Raw genomic sequence first — 15,735 nt, 5'->3', positions numbered from 1 at the left:
ACATGTACAATCTGAATCGAAATATAAGATGCAGGGTATGGGAACATGTTTTTTTTTTTTTTTTTTTTGTCAGAGCACACAGTTACTTGCAGATTATGAGAGGTAGGAAATATAAACCTTCCTTTCATCCTGAGAAGCTTCTTACTCGTCAGAGTTGTCTTTGTTGATGGTCTAAAGGAGAATGAGCTGGGGTTGTGGCTCAAACAAACAATAAAACAGGGTTGTTTTTTTTAACAGTTCCCTACTCTCATATACTTTCAGGTAATATAAGTTCTTCAAGGCTTAATATCAAAGAAGAAGAAAAACAAACAAAGCAGGAAAAATGAAATCAGTGCCACTTGGGTACAGGTTCAAGGCATCGTTGAGAAAAGCAGGGTTACAGGAACATGAGATGAAAAATCTTATCAAAAGCAGACAGCTGTAAATATGACTTCACCTTTCTTAGGAAAACACATGAGCTCAGGCTGATGGTCATCTGAAAACTGCAAGCATGGAGACAATGGATCAAAGGGAGGTTGGTTTAATTGTCCAGATATGTCTTTTTTTAATCACAGTGCAGCTGTGCACTTTTGTTTGTGATAAAAATGTAATTATAGCTATTCAACACACAGGATAAGGTGTAAACATAACGATTCAGAGCTCTACTTTTTGTGAAAAACAACTTTTTAATGGTGAACAAAGTATATGGAAAATATGCAATGTAGGACTGTGAGTCCATTCCCTGAAACCAACAAAAGTCTCTAAAACTGAGGTGACAAAGAGAAATCAATGTCTAGGTATTTGAAAATATTTAACACCTTTAAAAAATTTGACTATTTTCATATTATTCGGTTTATAATGCCAAGAGATGTTTTTAAAATCAAGCGGAAAATATCCATCAAATTTTGGCCACTTTTTGTCCTGATATCAATGGGAAACCCATGAGCCTAAATAACTGAAACGCATCTTGTTTCTGAAAGCCGCTGAAAAACATCCCTGGAATAGAAATAGTCTGGACTATCTAGAATGTGATAACTGCAGTGCATGCACTCTTTCTTTCTTTTATCTTTGAAGGAAGATCCACCCTTTCCTGACGTTCCAACTGAACAAATATAAAGTTTGTGTAAGCCAAAGGAGAAATCACATCACAAAAACTTTCCAGAATGTGTTTATATCCGAGCCCCCAGACATGGGTGGGATTTTGATTCCACAGGTGGGGCCGACACAACATGTGCAAACACAAATCCTGAAAAAGATTTTGCTTTTTTTAGACACCCAAACCTGGAAAAACACCCGGCAAAACGGTTGCTTTGTTTTTAATTTTGATTCTCTCTTGCATACTATAAACTGAATAATATGTATAATTGTCACTGAAATTGGTTGCTATGATGACTTGCTCACACTGACAAAATTGCTCTTTTTAAATTATGTTACAACATAGCATTTGTTAATGGTTCAAAAGATTTGCCTTCTGTGTATAAAAGGTTTAGACTTATACAGGGGACTTATTTTTGTACAAATAATGAGTTTAATAAAACATTATAGAAATCTGAACCTTCCATTTGCTGTACCTGCTTACTCTTGGAGGGTGGCAGGAGGGCTGGTGCCATCTCAGGCAGTCACTGGGGGATAGGTGGGGTACACCCTGAACAGGTCATCAGTCCATCACAGGGCAACACGGAGACACTCAGGATAGAGAACAATGCACATGCACAACTGAAATGCATTTCCATTACATCAAAAGGTATTTTGGGGGAGTGGTGGAGCAGTGGCTAAAGCAGGGTGCTAGCATTTTGCAAAGGATGCAAGTTCTTTGGCCTTGAGCAAAACCCTCAATATGCTCCTTGAGTGCAGTACATTGGCAGTGCATTGCTCAGTAAGACACGGGTTAAAGGCGGAAGGCAAATTTCATTGGAATGTAGAAAAGTTGCAACAACGATAATGAAAAATGATCATCAACCCGTGACAGACCCCACATTTCAAGGTATTCATTTGAAAATACAAGAACTGTGCTGTTTCGTCTTCACTTTGTGCTTTTGCAGTTTTTCTCTTTTCGTACCTGACTGTTTTGTGTATAAAAAGGAGTCGCCTGGCAAAGTATATTTTATACCAAGCAAGCGCCGGTCCATAACCGGGATGTCCACAAACCAGATGTGTCACACTCTACATGCATAATGCTCAGTAAGTCACCTTGAACACACCATCCCCTCATTGAAACATGTTGGCAGCATCCTGCATTGGCAAAGAGCTTCAATGGTAGGGAATGTGAAGCAGGTCACAGTGGAAGGAAAGATTGATTGAAGACTCACTCTCCAGCTGGATAACCATGCAACCAGATCATAAATGGTTGATGGTAGTTTAGTGTTCTCAAACCCCAGTCCTCAGGGGATAGTGTCCTTTAACTCTTTAGCAGGACTTTGAGCCATACTATAAACTTGAATGTACACTAAGGATTTGATTCAGATGCGTTGAACCAGCGATGTACCTAAAAATTGCAAAACATATGAGACCTTGAGTTTGACTCAGTATATTAATTTGCAAGGCCCCAGTTGAGTTCTTGGTATACCTTAAGATACTTCAAATCAAGTTTATTGATTTTCCCCCACTGGCTTGGAGGGTTCCAGAGCTCTTAAATTTAAGATGTCTTCTTCTTGCACTGGGAAGTTACAGAAAACCCTCAGTGTGCAAATTCTGACTGAGAAACCATGTCCAGATTCCAGTATTTAGAGTGGGTTTTTCTCTAAAAGCTGTAGGTTTAAACAGGTTTGCATCTCACCCAAGCATTTGCACACACATTTCTGCAAAATACGCAATTTTGAATAGGCTTATTTAATGTTTGAATGCATAAAATGGAACAACATACATATTTATCTGCTTGTATGGCTAATTTTAGTTAGAACCACAACAAGTTGCATACTTTCCTTTATTAAATTGCTATGGAAAATATTTAGAATTTAAGAGTTGTAGCAATATTTTAATACAAATGTAATAAAGTCTTCACTTTAAAACCTTGCCTCTCCCCTCTGACTTTGGCAAGTCTCACTCATACTTGTGCCTGCCTTGTTCCTTAGAATATCCCCAGAGAGTCACAACCTAAATCCAGATGAGAAACTGGGTAAACGTCACCCTCGTCTCACCATCCTCACAGTGACACATGGTGGCAGCGTCATGCTGTGTGGTGATGCTTTTTGTTCATCAGGGAAGCTAGTTAGCATTGAGACATTCATGGTTGTTTTGGAAGGAAAACTGATAGAGGCTGTAAAATGAGACTGAGGAAAAGGGTCACCTTTTTGCAGGAGAGTGGTTCTAAACATAGCCTACAAAGCAACAGTGGAATGGTTTAAATTGAATAAAACCATGAGTTAGAATGGTCCAGTTAAAGTCCAGGCAAAAACTATTGGGTAAGATAACTGTCAATATAAATGTATGAATCTGTAAAAGTAAGTCAATAAATTGTGAATGAATTTGTATTTGTTCTTGTTTGTAAATGCATACGTATACGAGCAATATCAGATGTTTCCTCTGTGAGAATACAGGTTAAAAAGTTACAACCTACAACCCCTTATGAAGCTATTACACACCCTGCCACTTGGAGGAAGTAATGACAAGTGAGAACAGATGTTTCATCAGTGAGAATGCAAGTACTGTTTTCTTCTTCTTTCTCTTCTTCTTGTTTAATGGCAGTTGGTGAAAAACATTCAAGTGCATTACCGCTACCAACTGCTAAGGAGTGTAAAACAGCTTCATTGTAGATTCATACTCGCAAATTTGGGATTCGTACTCGGACATTTGGGATTTGTACTTCTAAGTTGGATTTGTAATCGTACATTTGTGATTCATACTCGTAAATTCGTGATTTGTACCGTTGTAAAGTGGCAACTCTATGACTTGTATTCGTAACTTCTAAACTGGTATTCTTACAGATGAAAAGATGTGATGTCACACATGAGTCGACAACCAGGAACAGATGCAAATCTTCAATTTATTCACGTTTATTGACTTGCATTAACAAATTCAGACACCTACGCAAACGTTTATATTGACAGTTATCTTACCCCATACCAAACCCATATAAAAAACAATTTGCAGGTAAATAATTGGAAACTAAGTCTCATCGCCTTCCCACTTCAGTTATGCATCAGACTGTGTTGTTGTTTTTACATGGAATCCCAACTAAGTTTGCGGATGCTGCGTGACAAAATGTGAAAAAACAAAAAACTAATGAGACATCTTTGCAAGGCGCTGTATAATCAGGATGAGCAACAATTCTGGCTGGACCACGACACAATAGAAGTCTGCGTTTGGTGGCAACAACCTTCAGCTGATCACTTGTTTAAACATGTAAAGGAGGATATTAGCCTGTTAGAACATGAGGCCTGACTCAAGGGGAAATAACCAGTGGAGAGAGGGAGAGAGAGAGGGAGAGAGGGAGAGAGAGAGAGAGAGAGAGAGAGAGAGAGAGAGAGAGACCATTCAAAGTGAGTGAGTGACATGCCCAACAGCAGTGCGGCCGCCCACTCTCTGACAGGCTGGGTGAATCTTAATTGTGCAATGTTCATTGACGAGTCAGCACAATGCTGCTGAGACCGCGGAGGCGCACCGAGCCGAACCGAGCCGAGCGATGAAATGCTCCCACCGAGGAGGACCCAGATGGACAGCCTGGTTCAGCCGCTCGTCGCCCAGTACCTCGCCATGGGATGTCAGTCAAAGGAGAACCAAAACGAAAGCATAACGACAGACGACAAGGGGAAAGACGATGTGTAAGTTCGGCCTCTTATTTATACACATATAGTTGCCACCTGCTGCTTGGATTGTGTGTTTTTAAATCACAAAATCTTCCAAAAACAAAAATCTTTTTTTTTTAATTGGAAAGTTGAACGAGTGTTTCAGAATTTCGCGCAAAAAAAACAACAACAACCCAGGAGCGGGATATATTCGCCCCGCGTCTTTACGCACAACAAAAATGCTCAGATACGTCAGTCTGGATTGTTTGGCTGTAGCTAGTGTAAACTTATTGCATATTCACTGCTCATTTTAGATTATAAACCAACTGGATGTCCGCTCTCCACAAATGTAAAGGGAGGAAACGAGAACGGTGGAGCAATCTCTCGGGAGAATCTGAAGCAAACCACAAAAGCAATGTTTTGAAAAATAATATATACTCGCCAGTAATGGGAACTATTGTGCATGCGTGCCTTGGTGACTGGGTTTCGTCTACAGAAAGCACTAATGGGAAACAAACTAGAGAGTATTTAAATTTTAGCTTTAAAAGAAAAAAAAAAAACAATTGATCTAGGACTCCTGTCTGTCGTTATTTATTTATTTATTTATTTATTTATTTATTTATTTATGTATTTGTGCTCATAAAAAAGATGAACGGAAAAGTGGATTTGGTTTAATTTTCTTTTTAAAACAATAAAACAATACAAACAAAAATTTGCTTGCTAAAAAGGTGCAAAAAATGACAGTTTTCTCACATTCTGGCTCCTCCATCTCAACTTGATAGCAAATAAAATTATGCTGCACCCTGTGATGTAACTGGTCATATAAGGTAGGGGTGAATGTTAACAAAATAAAATATATATATATTCTCCACAAAGATCATCATGATTTCACGTGTTGCTTTTTTTCAATTTGTTCTTGATCATGTAAATTAGTCTTGTGAAAACAATGTGTGAACAACACAAAAAAACAACAACTACATCTCAATTTGTACTAATCCATTTTTGATTTTTGACAACTGTATTTCAGTTTATTGTTTTGTATTTACAAATAGAGACTTGTCTTTTTTCCCCATTAATGGTTTCAGACAAAAACTTCCAAATGCAGTATATATGTACAAACTCGTTCATAAAGTTTGTTTTTTAATAAATATAATATATATATATCCAATCATGCTTTAGCTAATATGTCAGGGAACATTTAAAAGAAATCATCTTGTTCCACCAATTTACACTTTTTTTCTCCTTTTTTTTTCCCCCAAGGAGGGTGACTCCAGGATGTACCCTTAACAGATCTAGAATTTCGCCTCCCAGCCGTCACCGGTTCCACAAACCCGTCCCAACCCATGTCACCCCAAACAAACCAATAATGTCTCTAGGACACCTCACCAAAGGGGGAAGTTGGGAAGAACTCATCCAGGCCTGTCTTTACGCACAACAAAAATGCTCAGATACGTCAGTCTGGATTGTTTGGCTGTAGCTAGTGTAAACTTATTGCATATTCACTGGTCATTTTAGATTATAAACCAACTGGATATCCGCTCTCCACAAATGTAAAGGGAGGAAACGAGAACGGTGGAGCAATCTCTCGGGAGAATCTGAAGCAAACCACAAAAAGCAATGTTTTGAAAAATAATATATACTCGCCAGTAATGGGAACTATTGTGCATGCGTGCCTTGGTGACTGGGTCTCCTCAACAGAAAGCACTAATGGGGAAAAAACTAGAGACTATTTAAATTTTGGCTTTAAAAGACAAAAAAAAAAAAAACAAAAAAACAATTGATCTAGGACTCCTGTCTGTCGTTTTTTATTTATTTATTTAATTGTTCTCATAAAAAAGATGAACGGAAAACTGGATTTTAATTTTCTTTTTAAAACAATAAAACAATACAAACAAAAATGTACTTGCTAAAAAGATGCAAAAAATTACATTCTGGCTCCTCCACCTCAACTTGCTAGCAAATAAAAATATGCTGCACCCTGTGATGTAACTGGCCATAAAAGGTAGGGGTGAATGTTAATAAAATAAAAATATATATATTCTCCTCAAAAATCATCATGATTTCTCATGTTCCTTTTTTTCAATTTGTTCTTGATCATGTAAATTAGTCTTGTGAAAACAATGTGTGAACAACACAAAAAAACAACAACTACATCTCAATTTGTACTAATCCATTTTTGATTTTTGACAACCGTATTTCAGTTTATTGTTTTGTATTTACAAATAGAGACTTGTCTTTTTCCCCATTAACGGTTTCAGACAAAAACTTCCAAACTCTTTCATAAAGTTTGTTTTTTAATAAATATAATATATATATATCCAATCATGCTTTAGCTAATATGTCAGGGAACATTTAAAAGAAATCATCTTGTTCCACCAATTTACACTTTTTTTCTCCTTTTTTTTCCCCCCCAAGGAGGGTGACTTCAGGATGTACCCTTAACAGATCTAGAATTTCGCCTCCCAGCCGTCACCGGTTCCACAAACCCGTCCCAACCCATGTCACCCCAAACAAACCAATAATGTCTCTAGGACACCTCACCAAAGGGGGAAGTTGGGAAGAACTCATCCAGGCCTGTCTGGACTCGTTTGGTAAGTCCATGCTGATAGGTCTTGCTTTCCATTGTAGAATTTGAGATCTTGCCCTCAAGTAATACACCATAAGTGTGAAACTATGATGTTGAAAAATCTTTTAATATTGGCTTGAAGCGGTCTTTCATTCAATTCTCCTCTCATAGGTTTAAGTTGAAAATATGGCTTTATCTCTCCTGGATTTGTTTTGCTGTAGTTAATTTGATTTTGTTGGTATAACTTTGTATTTACACTTATCGGTAATGTTGAAAACAATAGTAACTGAGAATTGCTGATATTCTTCCTGATGCAGTTGTGGCTTTTTATATGGGAAATGCCGGTTGTCGCCCAGGGCGGCATCAGAAGTAGGTGCTCATGAGCCCCAGATTAGAAAAGAAAAGAAAATGCCCCATACGTCTCTCATTTGCATCCTTTTTCTATAGCTATTTGTATGTTCTGTCAAAGGGTAGTGCTTGCGGCTCTGACTGGGGGTTTTGTGTAGGAATGTTGGTGCATTTTTGCCTCTTTTTTTCCCCCGCCCCACAATCTGAGATGATTTCCTGCATTTTGATTTGTTTTCAAGAGGCACCTCTGTGTTCATTGTCAATCAGTGCCAGTTCACCTGTCACCTTTTCAGCCTTCGCCCAGACAAACCTTTAGCTACACCCAACTGGGAAATTTGAATGGCTGAATTGGGAGTGTCTACAGGTTTTTTGGGATGGAGAATGATTACTTGATTCAAGACTTTTTGATGCATAAAGCTGAAGCTATTGTTCCTTTTTTTTGGTTGCTGCCTACTGACTGGTTTGGATTTGTATTGACTTTATTTTATTAGGGACTTTTTGTTTGAAAGCAATGTCAGTTAAGTGGTTCTATCTCAGTCACAGTAGAGCTGATGTATTATTATTTCGCAATTATTTTGAACAAAATTGAAATCCTGATTATTTAAAAGGATTACTTATGGAGTTTGGAAAGCAATTTCACTCTTAGGTCTCGAACTGTGAATTGCCTCAAACAAGAACATTTCCTTTATGTCTACTCGTTAAATCATCCCTCAACATTACTGACATATAAATATATAATAAATATAACAGACAAATATTATGATAAAACCATTAATAGTTGTTTTCTCACAACTGATAATGTACGTATGTATGTACGTATGTATGTACGTATGTATGTATGTATGTATGTATGTATGTATGTATGTATATATATAGCACCAATTTCCTGTCTTGCAGAGAGGGGCAGACCTCAGCAGCAAAGAATGCAAGCCTATCTTGTGTTTTTCACTTGTTATCTTATCTTGATCTTTCCACAAAAATGACTTGTCCATTTTTGAAACTCAATGCTCCTGTTGCAGCTGTTGTTTCACTCCTATGCTTTCATGCCGTAGCAACTTTGGTTGCCACATGACCAACCTTTTCCAGGCAAAGCGTTGTCTGCTGTGGGATCTTTTCGTGTTGACCGTGCGTCAATTCATATGCAATGTTTTGCCTCTTTTCCTGCGCTCATTCGGCCACCTTTACATGAGATGGCTTTTTAATAGAAGAAGGCACTCCTTAAAAGGGTTCAGCCTTCAAATGGGGTGGAAGAGAGCACCGGTCTGGCACATGTTACATAACAAGAGCATAATTACAAGTGGAATTATGTCAGAATAATGTAAAATAAATTGTATCCATCTTGGTTATTATCTAGGTTTGTTATCGTTTGAAGCTGAAATCAGAATTAAACCCTGCCTTTGAGTAATCAGACCATCCTATGTCAGAGTGTTTCATTTAAAAACAAAGTAAGCAGTAAATACTGGTGTGAGGTCGTTGATTTTCAGTAATTTGTACTATTTCTGCCTTAATGGATTGGCCATATGCTGAATTGCCTCAAGTAGAAGTCCATAAGAACCACAAAATAAATTATTTGCTTTGTTTTTTTTTTTTATCCCAGATGTACAAATTATTTACAGTGAAGGCTAAAATTATTTGTACCCCTGGCAGTTTCCAGAGTAATCTTTTATCTGACCAACATTTTCCTGCTTCTGACTGAAAGTACTGTTTTGGAGTAGTTTGTAATTAGAAGGCTGCAAAACATAGTTGTTATTGTGAGTTAAAATGTTGCCATAGAAACAAATACATTTCAGTGCGTAAGGCATTGGATACATCTGTTTTTAAATTGCACATTGAGTGTGTTTATTCTTTGTAAGAAGTTAAATGTTCTTTTAGCATCATTAGCTCATCTTTAGTACACATCATTTCAGCAACCTAGTCTTCTGCAAGACCGTCACAAACTAGATGAATATATTAACCTCAGTAGTATTGTATCTAAAAGATGATGATACTAATGATGGCAATAATTACAATAGCTGCAACATCTATAGTAGAAGGGGTCTTCATCCCACAGACTGGACAATATTTGGGGGGACAGGGGTCACTGAGTTCTAATACTAAATTCTAGCATCATAATAACTTAAAATAACAGTATTGAATACTTTTTTTCTAGAAAGCATGAGCATTTCTGGTAACCTAGAAAAGGGAAGACCTCATGTTTGATCTTGGTGCATAAAGGTTGGATGTGTTGGGGAGGCATGGGGTCGGCTCGCCCAGGGGACCCATTCATGCATTACGTGTAGCACATGGTTGTAAAAACCATACAAAAAAGCACCGCGGTGGTTGCGTGGGCTGCCGTTGGATCAGTCAGAGATCATTGCCTCAATCAAGTTGTCTGGAGGGCTCTCAGAGTTATGGTGATTGTCTCTCTGAAGAGACAGCTTTCAGATGGCCGTTGCCTGGTTACGCAAATGCAGCTAAAGCAGCGAAGACGTGCAACAATGGGCTGAACATTAAATGACATTTCATAACTGCATTTATTTGCAGAAAAAGAAGAAGTGGGCTCTAATGACAGGCTGCCTCTCACATCAGGTTCATGTGGGAAGCGGAATTTATCAGAGATGTTGTAAGAAAAACTCAGATTAGTAACGTGTAACATTCTAAAGGTAATGGAACTGGTTTTATATAAATATATAAGTTTATGCATGCGGGATGTAATCTTGTTCAGTGTGCTACGATTGGGCTTTTCCTTGACTGGATAAAATGGCAAAGTCGGGTCTTCTCTGGGCTTACATCACACATTGCCTCCTGCGGTCCACAAGTCCCACCACCTTTTTTTTTTCCTTTTCTTTTTTTTAAATATGAGAGCACACCCTAGAGCAGTTTAAAGGATAACCATTAGAACTGCTTCAAGCTTGGCTAAGCTGAAAGGTCAGGTCCCTGAATTGTAGCCCTCAGATGCCCACCAACCTTTGAAATGCAGGATCGCTGCGAGGTGTGGATCAATGGCTGACATCACTCTCCGCAGACCCCCACCGAACAGCCGGCTGAGCTGCACGCTCACAAACAGCATGTTTCTTTATAAGGGAAAAATGGGAGATTGGTTGTATGCCGTGGTTATCGGAAATGAAATCTATGAAAAGTGAGCTGAGACTTGTTTTTTTTTTTTTTTATTCACAGGAAAGTTGCTCATGTTGGCACGCGATAAGAGGGGATAATCTTGAACAGAAAGTTCATGGTTGCAGGGTTTTGATAAAATTTTGAAACCAAGACGTACAGCCTGATCTAACAAATAGACAAATATTCCAACTATTCCAAAAGCAAAAATGAAATCTGACACATCGGTTATTGCAATTATCACATTGCTTGTTTTAAGCTTATCCGTAATGTCCATTAATTGTTTCTTTCATTTCAACAGAAAAAAAATAGACAAACATGTAGAATAAGCGCATTATAAGTGGATGCACATATTGAGCAAAATATTGTACCTTTCCTCCATTCTCGTTTTTGCAGATTAGCAGTAGTATGACAGGCTGATGTTAACTGGTTCATTAGTCAGGCTGTCTGCTAAGGTAGCGGGTCTGCGTGTCTTAGCTTTCAATCTGTCGTTTTTTAGCAGTGTTAGGTAAAAAAAGCTACGGCTGGCACTGCTTTGGTTTTCATGACAGGATTGTTTGTAGTTCTTTTGTCCGGAGGCACTTACAAACAGTTGAACTTGTTCTTCATGTTGGAGAAATAAAAGTGTATTGACTTCCTTTTATCCAGCTGGCTGGCTGTGCTCAGCAGTAGGTGGGGGCAGGGCAATTCTACTTTACTCTCATTAGCATTAATCTTAACCATATATAGGCTATGTATTAATTTACGTAAAAGCATTCCCAATGTGTGCCAGTTGAGCTTTTTACAAAGTTATTGGGTAGGAGATATTGAAATGTCAACAATAGAGTTACATAAAAATTGGCATATAAATTGCATATTTTTTATTGAAGGCTCTAAAAGGCAAATGCAGCCCAAATTTAAATTAATTGCTTGATTTGGTAACAAATAATTTAATTAGGATTACCAAACTTAATTTATTTATGGTGGCTTAACTTGACCACTTATACTGAATAAATTAAGTTGGATCAACTTAATTCAATTAGTTGGAGCGGCATTGTCTGTGTAGAATGGAGGTTAACTCAAATGATCAATCAATTTAGGTGTAAAGTAATATTTTATTTTTACTAACATGGTCCCTTATTACTGCAAATACTGTGTAACTATTTTGGAGTGGCAAGTCCAAATTTGAGTCTGATAATCTGAAAATCTTATATTCATGTTTTAATTTAATTCAATTTTTATGTTAACACTCTCTTTGTGAAGCACTTTGTAATTGTTATCTGTGAAAAGTGTTTTGTAAAAAGAAACAAAAAACTACTGATTTACTTACGAGAACATGTGGAGAGAGGTAAAGATTAGGGTGATGGAATGGTAGCCTTCCAATTTTAAAGACTTGGAGCTGGTCAACAAGGATTAATTGTTAAAAACACTGGTGGAAAAAGTTTTTTTCCACCAGTGTTTTTCCAAGAGGGGTATAACAATTTTTTTTACACGCTATTTCATTAAGCTGTACATAAAATAATAAAAAAAAAAAAAACATTATTTCTTTCTAGGTTTATGCTCCTCTTGGATTGTTTTAATACTTTTTTTGAGAGATGCCTCAATTTTCTTGATCTCATAAAAATGATTTTAAACCCAAATCTGTGGGATCAAGTTTGCATTGTTCTCTTGTCTCTTGCAGTATTTGTGTCCAGAGCATAGAGCGATATCCCTTTATCTGCGTCTTAGTTGAACCAAAAACAAAACAAAAGGGATCATCCCATCTGATAGCCTCTTTCAAAACAAGGAAAAGTGCAAACGCGCAGGTTTAGAGTGGCCGATGAATGTTTAAGATAACCTCAGAAGCGGGCCAGCCAGAGCCGTGCACTCGGAGGTGTTTATCACCAGCCAGCGTCACGTGGTGCCAGCGTGCTGGGCGGCAGCTTTCCTAATGTTCCCGTCACTAACAGACGGTCCAGAAAGGATTTCCTCCTGCAATTAACCCTGCACAGGGAGTGTTAGTGGTTGGAATGCCGTGAGGCAATTGTTTACCAGATAGTCATGACATCCTGTTTGAGATTCAACACTGCAGCTGATATAACGCGACAATTTCGGCTTGGAGTGATAGGTATTGAAAAACAAGCTTCTAATAATCATTTTGTTTTGCGCCGATCTCATGAAGGAGACAGAAATACAACCGTCTAAATGCGCCAAACCTGTTCTGTTCACGTCACTTTGAAACTAAGATTTAATTGAATTAATCTCTTTTACTTTCTCAATAACTCGACAGATGAGGTCATTCTCCGCCGCTTTGTTTAGACACAGCTAGATTAGTCAGCTGCAGCAGGAGTTGTTAGTTGCTTACAGATAACAAAGATAAGGAAGCTTGTTGTCATGGTGTCTGGGGTATTTTCAAGGTGATATTGTTTAAACGCGGCCCGCTCAGATGGCTGATGGCCTTGGTGGTCCCATGGCAGCAGCAAAGCTTTTTCTTCACTTATGTTCTCTAAATTTTCCATTTCTACAGACATCTGAAAGGAAGGATGTAGACAGCAGGGGGGAAAAAATAGTCCCACAGTATATAAGGGTTATTCTCAGTAATCAAAAGCTCTTCATATTTAACCTCTTAATTCCCTATTTTAGTGGTTAGAAGATTTGCAGATATGTTGCTTTCTGCTCTAAGTGGGAAGTGAAAACAATTTTTATGAAGTAACGTCATGTTTTGTGAATATGCAGTCTAATGCTATGTTGTGGCTGGGAAAGAAACGCTCCGTCTGTGCACATCTCGAGATGTCAGCTGTAGCACACAGTCAGACAACCAAGATAAGGAAAGGTGGTCTGGTCACAAAGGGAGGAAGTTGTGCTCATGCAAGGAAAAAGGAAGTGAAAAAGGTAGTGAGACAGGCAAGCATCAGAGGTTCACACAATCAAAGGAAAAGGTAAATCTTCCGCTGCAGGGTCTGTGGATAGTATGACTAAAGCATATGCATGAATTGTTTTTTTTTGTTTTATGCCCTTTAATTTACTGGGTAAAACAATATTTCCACTGGTGGAAATGCATTTCTCTCTCGTGGTACTCACGAGAGAGAAATGCATTTCAACGCAATTTACTGTAAACCTGTATTTTAAAAATGACTTAACATAGCATAGAAAGGTAGTTGATGTTCCAGTTAAATGTTTCGACTATAAAGCCTGTCAAAGCTTTTTGTTAATCTATTTACAGTGAATTGATATTGTCTGCATGATCTAATTATAGTCTAACGTGCCTATAACTTTTGATACTTATACTTGTTTATAAAATTGACATAGTAATCGTGTTTTGTGATCAAATTATTTATTAGTCTGATATCCTTTTGATGAAAAAAAACTCTCCAATGTGAGAAGGCTAAATAATTCCTCAATCGAAGAATTCAGAGGTTTCAAGCAAAAAATGTATAATGTTAAGAGCAATTGATTTGATGCGTTTGTCTCACAGACCTGGCCAGTTGTTAATTTAAGACGTGCAAACCAGAGCAACTTTATTGTTGTTGCCCCCTTTTTGGAAATCATGCAACTACGAGTTTAAACAAGATCTCTTGATTTGGATTTATTTTTAAGCAATGCTTCCCCTTCTTCCACAGTGACTGGGCAAAGTATTCGCACCCTTTGAATGTTGACACATTTTGTCACATAACCACTGCAAACTACTAGGTATTTTATTTACATTTTGTGTGATAGACCAACACATTGGAAATATGGTTTTAATTTTGTTTTTACCAAAAAAAAAAAAAAGACTGAACGTGTGACATACATTTGTATTCAGACCCTCTAAAATCAGAACTTTTAGAATCACCTTTCACGGCAAGACTTTTAGGGATTTGGCTTAGCACATCTAGAGATTGAAAGGATTGCTTATGTTATTTTTATGCAAGATAGCTCACTCTCAGTCAGATTGGACTGAAAGCTTCTTTAAACGTCAATCTTACAACAGATTCTCAGTTGGATTTAATTCTTAGCTTTGATGGGTCATTGTAACACATTATATGGAATGATGTAAACCAAGAGCTACTATTGTTCGACTTGTGTATATGATCATACTCTAGCACAGCTGAATTAAATGGCTGGATTTCCTCATCAGCATGTCATTCAGCTCTTCAGAGGCCTGTCAATGATCAGGTGTGTTGAAGAAGGGATGCATCTAAATGCTGACGGCTCTTCTTGGTAATATTTTCTGATTATGGATTTGACAATGCTTTGTGAAACGTTCAAGGACTGGGATGTTGTTGTTTTGTTTAACTTCTCCGCAACTTTATCCCTGATCGGTATGCTGTGTTCCCTGGTTTACTTGTTGCTGTTTTATTCACCAATGTTCTCTAAGAAACCTCAGAGACCTTCACAGGACAGCTGTATTATTACTGAGATTAACCAGCACATAACAGGACCCTTTTAATTAGGTGACTTCTGAAAGTAAACTGTTGAACTGGATTGTAGGAGCCACAGTAAAGGGCTCTGAATACAAATGTATGCCACACATTTCAGCTGTTTATTTTTTATTTATTTTTTGGAAGAAGATAAATAAAAAGCTAAGTACCTTTCTTCCATCATTATGCACTACTTTGGGTGTATCGCATAAAATCATTGTGAAATTATTTTCACTTTGTGGTTATACTGTGACAAAGTTTGAAAAGGGGCGTGAAAATATTTGCAATGCTCCGCAGTGGTTTATGATCTAAGTGTGAGCGACAACCGTACAATAAAATTTAGATGTGTCATTGGTGGGAACGGAACTGGTTTTTAACTGAAATAAGAAGTTCTGCTTAATGAAACAGTAAGTAAAGTAAACCAGAGATTATGTCTATGGTAAGGGTGCCTCGTAGGCCCGACGTATGATGAACCCAATGATAAATGAACCAAAATTAATCTGAGGAAACGCGGAGGTTTTGGCAGAACACGATAACATCCACAGTCTGCTTGAGAAAGATGAAAGATGGCGTAGCGTGTCATTGTGGTAATGCAAGCAGATCTTTTAAAGGGGAAGCAATATTTAGTTTTTAACAATACAGTATGTTGACAAATAAATTAAAACGC

General features: G+C 37.7%; 1 protein-coding gene across 1 annotated transcript in view; it reads left to right on the top strand.

Moving 5' to 3' along the window:
* The first annotated feature begins 1,648 nt into the window (after window positions 1–1,648).
* Window positions 1,649–15,735, top strand: part of LOC105916749 (RAS guanyl-releasing protein 1) — an 18,778-nt gene continuing 4,691 nt past the window's right edge. The window contains exons 1-2 of the mRNA XM_036150936.1: window positions 1,649–4,739; window positions 7,119–7,312. Coding sequence (XP_036006829.1) covers window positions 4,606–4,739; window positions 7,119–7,312 — 328 coding nt within the window. The 5' untranslated portion in view covers window positions 1,649–4,605. The remainder of the gene's footprint in view (window positions 4,740–7,118; window positions 7,313–15,735) is intronic.

The sequence above is a fragment of the Fundulus heteroclitus genome, chromosome 19 (assembly GCF_011125445.2).
Source record: "Fundulus heteroclitus isolate FHET01 chromosome 19, MU-UCD_Fhet_4.1, whole genome shotgun sequence".
NCBI classification, from domain to species: Eukaryota; Metazoa; Chordata; class Actinopteri; order Cyprinodontiformes; family Fundulidae; genus Fundulus; species Fundulus heteroclitus.
Note: the sequence above shows the minus strand (reverse complement) of the source record. Positions and strands in the feature narration are given on the sequence as shown.